This window comes from Micropterus dolomieu, linkage group LG04 (genome assembly GCF_021292245.1).
Source record: "Micropterus dolomieu isolate WLL.071019.BEF.003 ecotype Adirondacks linkage group LG04, ASM2129224v1, whole genome shotgun sequence".
Lineage (NCBI taxonomy): Eukaryota > Metazoa > Chordata > Actinopteri > Centrarchiformes > Centrarchidae > Micropterus > Micropterus dolomieu.
Window position 1 is genome coordinate 17,098,518 of NC_060153.1, and position 8,280 is coordinate 17,106,797.

The 8,280-nt window shown below is 38.5% G+C and overlaps 1 protein-coding gene across 2 annotated transcripts in view; it reads right to left on the bottom strand.

Annotated features, from left to right (window-relative positions):
* Window positions 1-8,280, bottom strand: part of usp43a (ubiquitin specific peptidase 43a) — a 160,943-nt gene that overhangs the window by 117,028 nt on the left and 35,635 nt on the right. The window contains exon 1 of one of the 2 annotated variants that reach the window (XM_046047144.1): window positions 2,174-2,227. The exons of the other annotated variant lie outside the window; for it this stretch is intronic. Coding sequence (XP_045903100.1) covers window positions 2,174-2,212 — 39 coding nt within the window. The 5' untranslated portion in view covers window positions 2,213-2,227. Of the gene's footprint in view, window positions 1-2,173; window positions 2,228-8,280 lie in introns of those variants that run through there. 2 annotated transcript variants of the gene reach the window in all.

The window sequence follows — 8,280 nt, forward strand, 5'->3', positions numbered from 1 at the left end:
TTAAAAAGTCAGTTGCATTAACATTGTTGGGGTCATCAACATGAATATTAAAATCGCCACAAAGAACAATTCTGTCATAATTTAAAACCAGAGTAGATAAAAATTCAGGAAGTTCTGATAAAAATCCTCCAGGCGGTTTTGGGGGGCGATAAATTATAACAAATATGATTGGTTGCAGCCCTCCAACTTTAAGAGTGAGAACTTCAATGGAGTTAAATTCATCACAGCGTACTTAATGACATTTTAAATTTTTCCTATACATGCTCACTAGCCCACCACCACGACCACTGACCCTCGGTTGACTAAAACAATCATATTGAGGCGGACACAGTTCAGCTAGCTGGCTATAGTCATTCATTTGCAACCAGGATTGAGTTAAAAACATAAAATCTAGATTTGCAGACAGATTATACACACACACACACACACACACACACATATTATATATATATACATACACACACACACACACACACATTATCGTCTTCAGAATGAGATTAAGTAAGACACTTTGAACGCTAGTTTTCTACATGCCGCCTAATAATAAATAAATTAGAGCTGTAGTAGGAAATATTCTATTTTACAATGAAAATTACAAACTGAGGCTGCATGGAAGAAGTGTTTCCCATGTATTTACTCTGTTTGCCCAAATTAATATCAGGCATCAGATATATGACAAAATATATGGCAAAAGAAACCCTTTTGTTGCATAGAACAAGATTATGCTTAACTCTCTAACAGGAGCCAGCGAGCACTCCATCCACAGTTCAACTTCTTCACTACCTGCAGCTGCTGGTGGTGAATAGTAGCTTTAACATGACTCAATTGCAGATATGGGCAAATGGAAGAGAAAAGAATGGCTCAACCTCTTGTACTTGCCTGCAGTATTTAGAAATAATATACTGAACAAAATCTGCAGTAATGAGGTGAGGTGTCAGTCTTGAGAAAGGAGTAAGAGGGGTGAAACAGCATTTTTGCTCAATAACATTTACATCTGAAATAAATGAAATGATCAAATGATCAGACAGAGACACAGAGATGTAGATGTGGAGAGAGAAAGAGTCAAAGAGAACAGAAGAGAAACTCTACACATCACCAGTTCAGAAACAGGTGATTCACAAGTTGTTAGAGCTGGGAGGGATTTAATTTGTCTGGTAGATAAGGAAAGGTAAATTGTAAGTAAAGTTGTAGGCTACACAGTGAAACAGTCAACACAGATTGGAGTCAGAAATATTTGCGACTGCCAACCGTCCTCAGCATCACATGAATATCTGCTGACTAAACAAAAAGGCCGTGATACATGCTGTGTTGGACTCAGCAGAAGGGCAGAGAGACATCAAAGTATAACCTGACCGATACAGGACAGTTTTAGACCAACACCAATGTAAATATTTGAGGATTATAAAATTTGAAATTCCAATATATTGGCCCATATTATTTTTTTCAGAGACACATACAATAATCATAGATTAGCCTACCCATAACATTTGTTATGTGTAGTTATGAAACCTCATCAGTATCAACGGTAAATATATATATAAAATAATGAGACTGATGAATAAAAGATGGACAACTACAAGTTGAGGAAACATCAACAGATTGCTTCATCTTTATTTTATATAATTGATATGTAAGCTGTCAGTGGTAAAGACTGATTTAACACACAAGCAAACAAACCAGCAGGTTTTAATCACCAGGAACATAATTATTAGGCCTATACATTTCTAATATGCTTCGGACCTTCCTCAGAATTATCTTCTGCCCACACTCAGATTGCTACACAAGAAGCCTACACCTCAGGCAAACACATCGGCGTGCCCCGCCTCTCTCTGTCTCCCCCCTCCCGTCTACTCTACTTTCTCCATCAGCAGCACGTTTTATAAAGTCTAACCCTGACATTAAAAGACACAGAACTCGTCCTTTTTCTGCATTTTTCCACCCGCGATCCGTTATCCCTACGCTTGTGGGCTTGTTAATGACGCGGCCTATCAAACAACCGAAAGTAACATCTGCACCCTGTTTTCAGCGCTTTACCTGGTCCGTGCTTGTAAAATATCCACCGCTACTTGTAACGTCATTGCCTACCACGTTTGTAACCGAGTGAAGTCTGTGCGAGGTAACACATGCACATATAAGACAACCGCTACTCTCCCCCCCCCGCGCGACCGCATACCCGATGACATCGTCCATCCCGATGTTTCAATGTAGACATCGTCCGATGGAAATTTTGTAGACATCGCCAACCCTAGGCTCCACCCCACACACCCTGTACCTGTTGAGTAGAATTACAGCACTATTTAAAATATTCTTTTTGAACTGGAGAAACAGTGGGACAACAATTATAAATGTGCACATCAACAATAGTTACATTTGTAGGAAAATGATTCAGGCAGAGTAACAGTCATCTTCTCTGCAGATTGATGGGTGCCAAACAATATTGATGACTACTGATAGTGAAGATTCTCTAGGGCACATGTGTCAAACTCAAGGCCCGCGGGCCGAATCCGCCATGCCAAGTCATTTTATGTGGCCCGCAAAAGCTTTAAAGATTCGTGATTGTCCTAAAATAAAAGTCTATGCTGCCATAAATTACATCTCCCACAATGCATGTCGATTTTGTGACCCAAGAAGTGACGGCATCCTGCCACTAGATTGTGATGTTTCCACACCCACTACGGTAGTTTTCCGACAAGTGGAGATGAGAAATGTTTACAAACAATCCCTAAATGTCCAGGACGAGAAAAATTGATGCAGAAGGAAAGCAATGTCATGAATGGTGGGAAAGTGAATACATGTTTATGCTTCAATGTATAAAAATGGACGTAGTATCCGTGACGTCACCCGTTGGTTTCTGAAGAGCAGTTTTGAAGCCCAAATTGGGCGGAGCAGGCCGTCACCATCTTGACGGCACCACGTCAACGCGCGTCACTCCCGGATAACCATAAATGGGCAAAGAGGCAGGTCGTGGGTGTAGCTGAGGTGACGTGTTGCTGAAACCACTCCCACCTAGCTCAACATGACCGAGTTAGCTCATTCTAAGGAGCTAATGCTATATGCTACTCTGCGTTAGCAGAGGTAGCTTCTAAACCCCTGGTGCTGTACGGTGGAGGTTGGAACCTGTGGCCGTTTTGTTACCAGTTTATGGTCGTCAGCTCATCAAGGTAAGAAACCAGAATATATTAAAAAAAACCTCCCATATCTGTTATTGACATTATACTTCACAAGGTTTTAAATGCTTTTTAATATATTAATGGGGTAACGTTATTTTGCAGCACTAACGTTAGATTTTGTTGAGACCAACGTTAACAGTTAACTATGAATCAGTTATTAATTAATGTTTACTTACAGTTCAAATGAACAATTTGAAGCAAATCAATTAACCCTTTTACATAACGTTAGTTGCGAGTCGTTTATTTGGACATCACTTCAGTATGTTACTTGTAATAAACGTAATAAGCTAGCAGTAGAGTCCTTAGTTACATGATGGAAGCTGTATAACTAGTAAAACTTTAGCCATGGCTGTTATCACATTAATTAATTCCCCACACCGCTATTTTGAGTAACGTTGCTACTGTTGGCAGGGCTGTGTGGGATTATTGTCTGGAATAGGACTATTGAGAGAGAAAGGTACTTTTTTTATTGGTCACAAGATTCTTGTTGAGTATCTGATGCCTCCACGCCTGATTTAACTGTAAGTAACATTACTAGAACAACTTGGCTACTGGACATTTGACAGCTGATATAAAATTGTCTTGTCTTAAAAGGACAACACAAAAACATTTAAAGAGTCTCCCTTGTTCCATTTCTCCCACTTATGTGACATAATAGTGCTGTCAACATGAAAACACTGAGGCATCTTTTAGAAGAGCATTTCAAAAAATGAGAATACTGAGGAAAAGTTAATTGTGAGCATCAGAACCAGACAGAGATTACAGGCTTCAGAAACCTTTGCAGGTGTTTTGAGGTAATTAGCTGATTAGAGAGCTCTTCTCCAGTTGACATTTATGTATGATTTATAATACAGAAACATATTTTTATTCTAAAATGTTTATACATTTTGAGATACTGGAGTTTTTATTTCCATGAGCTGTAAACCGTAATCAAGATGAAAACAAAAAGGATTTGAAATGCTTCACTTTGTGTAATGAATCTAGAATATATCAGAATCACTTTTTGAATTGAATTACGTTGGAAAACTACTTCACCACAATATTCTATTTATTAAAGACTCCTTTGTATTGTTTACTTTATATTTTTCATCACCTGAAGCATTTATTACACATCTTCCACAACCCAGAGTCACACTGTGGATCAGATGTCCCACCTGGTGCCAGAGCTGCAGAGACCTGGAAGCCTTGTTATTGTCGTGGAAGTCTGTATCTGTTGGCGTGGACTGACGTGGAAAGGCGTTCTCTCTTTCTGTTTACTTCAAGTTTTAAATATTGTCCATATTTGTGTTGTAGGTCCATTTAAAAAAAATGGTTTATGGTTCACATTGTAATAAATTCTTTATATATTAGCACTCGCTGTCTTACTGAAAAGCTAATCGTATAACACAGATAAAACATGAAACATTAAAGCTGAACTCTTGCTAAAGAACATCAGTCTAGGATAAGTTAAAAAGTGAAAATACTCCCAACATGTTTCACATGAAATGTTGAAAAGTAATTATGCAGTGTATTTCTGTGTGTGCAGGAGTATTTTTACTTTCTACCTTATACTTTAAGATAAATAAGGAGCCATACACCCAGTATGTATAACCGAGCCTGAAGTTTCTGAAGAGTGCCTTGTGCTGCTCTGATATAAGTCTAGTTTAAACACAGAATAATGTGAACACCTCTAAACCATCCTGTGGGTTAAGTGCTGAAACAAAGAATGATCTGCACAGAGTAATTATGAATCCCACTAAATGTTTTTTATTGTGACCTTGCAAACTCTGAGGTCTCAGAGCTGACTGAATGCACATGTAGTAAATAAGTGAGTCTATACAATGTAAACCACACAAGACCTTCTCAGGTCGCAATAAATGACATCTGGTACAGGGCTTCAAAACTATTCAGTGTACAGATAATTCTTTGTTTTTCACAACAGAGTAACTTCTCAGTCAATGTCACATTTGTCTCTTAAAGAAATATCAAAATAAAACAGTATATAACATCAACCTTTCATTTTTTACTTTCTATTAACATGTAAAATGTTAGCCTATAAATAACATCTTAATATTTTCATTTACAGCTGTTAACTATAATATATTGTTAAGATCACACTATTTAAAATTAAAATATGAAACTGATGATGAATAAAGAATGGTTTTATGTGTAATTAGTTTGATACACTTAATAACAAAATCTTCCTAATAAAAAAGCAATAGTTTAATAAATTAAACTCTTGTCTTGCATTCATGAAAACATCAATATTAAAAGGCTACAAATGTAAAAGTAGTTTTGTATGCCTTGAAATGTGTTGGGAGTTATTATAATGATAGAATCTGTTGATAAGAACCCAGTGTCATAATTTCACGTCATTAGTGTTCAGGTGTTGAGTAAAAAGAAAAGCAGGAGCTGAAGAGATAGAAGCTGGAGCTGTTCTCTCCTGTAGACCTGGACACAGCTAATCACATCTGGAGGGTTCTGCAATCAGCTCCTCTGGCACCTGTAAAGACAACAATGGGTAGACAGTTAAGTAGCTTCTTCCAAAACTCTGAGATCGCCTCAGCATGATAACTTCTCTGGCATGTGACAGTAATTAGGGGTGGCAATGTGAAATACACTGTTTACCAATATGTGCAATATACTGGGTTCTGGGTTCTTATTGAAATGTACTACCTTTTTTGGCTAATTCTAATCCACTAAACAAACTCAGAGGCGGCTCTCACACACCTAATTTCTCGCCTTAACTAAACCATCGCCCTAGTTACAGCTCAGCTAAAAAAAAAAGGTGGAGGAAAATCTCTGCAGGAAGCCTACAACAGCTGTTCTGCCAAATTATGCATCCACCTATTAAGCTCATTATCAGAAACGCTGCTGATCAAACGCAGTTATCACCTCAGATTGTTTGCTGAATCTCACGGAATGCTACATCTACTAAGTGTAATAACTTATTGATGACTCTAAACTGCATTTAATATGTACTTCGAATCAATCATCCCCACTGATGAACCCCACAAAGAATAGTATAACGTTATCATTTTTAAACAGTAACGTTACACTTGGAGGTGCACGGCTCTCCTTGGGAGAGACAGCTAGCTCAAATAGTGGCATCGGTGCTACTCGGTGTGACAGTTTCAGGCAGAACTCCGCAGCTGCCCCCCTCTCGGCTCTCTGCCTTTAAACTCTTCGTGTCCATCGGGATCAGGTGCAGCCACTTATAGTATCTGACTAGTATCTAACTGAACAGTGATTCCGTTACAGGACATAGCTAAATCTCACATCGCCCGTTAGTAAAAGTTACCGTTAACATAACGTCATCTAAGTGAGAGCTGAGCCTTTACTTACAACTTCACACAGACGCCTTTTCTTCAAAGCATTGTCACCCTAATGTCTAACACTAACACTGTCTAACTTTACATTTTGGCTTCTCTCTTCTTGCTTTCTTGTCTTTGACTCATTAAAAGCTGCGGTTAGAACACACTAACTTACTTACTTACTCACACTAACTTAGCAGCTTGGGGCTGCTCCTATCTGGCTAATTAGAGTAACGAGCTAATGTTAAGCAAACAAGCTATATGCCGACAGCGACACCTGTTAAATGTTAACACATAAATAAAATACAGGGATTTCACTCACCAACTACAACACGGATTTCCTGGAGGTTCTCTCTCCAATGAACTGCACAGCCTGCCATTATTCTGCATGTAGAAATGTCCAAAAGGCTCCGACAGGCTGAGCCTCAGAGCTCCGTGTAGCTGAGTGAGGCTAACAGACGGGCGTACCGAGTGCTAGCAGTGGCAGCGGCTATAGGTGCCTGTCGATCAAAGCGGCCACACCCCTAATAACGCAGAACTTTAAGGCTTAATATAATTAAAACAGGTGAGTTATGAAGAAATTAACTCTCCTCACAGTTGTCATGAAGGGCAAAATTACTGATATGCACTAAAAACATTTTTTGAACCAAGCTGTAAACATGTTTTATTCTGCTGTAAAGTTGAGCATTTTAACATGGGGGTCAATGGCGACTGACTCCCTTCTGCAGCCAGCCTCAAGTGGCCACTCGATGAATTGCAGTTTCAGATGCTTCCGTATTGGCTTCAGGCGGGAGACCGGAAGTTTGCCGCTTGGAACCTACACATGAAACAGCTGTTTTTGTTATTATAAAGACAGCAATTATAAAGACAAAGAATCTGGGTGAAAGAATGGATTAGCACACGAAGGTAGCAGGGATTGTCTGAGCCACAGAGCTGGAGGGGAGCAAAATGTGTTTTATAATAATAATAATAATAATAATAATAATAATAATAATCTTTATTTGTAGAGCACTTTTCAAAAACAAGTTACAAAGTGCTTTAACAAGTGTAAAGAAAATAAAGAGACAATAATACAAAAACAATACAAGATAAAAGCATGAGAAAATTGAAAAGACTAAAATACAGATAAATATAAAATTAGTAAAATACAATAAAATAAAAGGGATAAAATAAAATCAAATAAGATCGGGAAAGTCTCTCCTATAAAAGTATGTTTTAAGAAGGGACTTAAAAGAGTTCACTGACTCAGCCGACCTGATTTCCTCGGGCAGGCTGTTCAAGAGCCTCGGGGCCCTGACAGCAAACGCTCTGTCCCCTTTAGTTTTCAGTCGAGACTCTGGAACAGACAACAGACCTCTGCCCGAGGATCTCAAGGTACGTTCTGGTGTGTATGGGACTAAAAGTTCAGAAATATAACAAGGCGAGAGGCCATGAAAAGCTTTAAAAGTGATCAATAGAATTTTAAAGTCAATTCTAAAACATACTGGGAGCCAGTGTAATGAAGCTAAAATAGGAGTAATGTGGTCATATTTCTTTGTTCTGGTTAAAAGCCTGGCAGCTGAGTTCTGGACAGTCTGGAGTCGATCAATAGATTTTTGGGTTAAACAGGTGAAAAGGCTGTTGCTATAATCCAGGCGTGATGAGATGAAGGCGTGTAAAATGGTCTCGGTGTCCTTAAAAGTTAACATAGATCGAATTTTTGCTATATTTCTAAGTTGATAAAAACATGATTGAACAAGCTTTGTGGTGTGCTGCTCGAAATATAAATTACTATCAAACCAAACACCAAGGTTCTTTGCCACAGGCTTAATGTGATT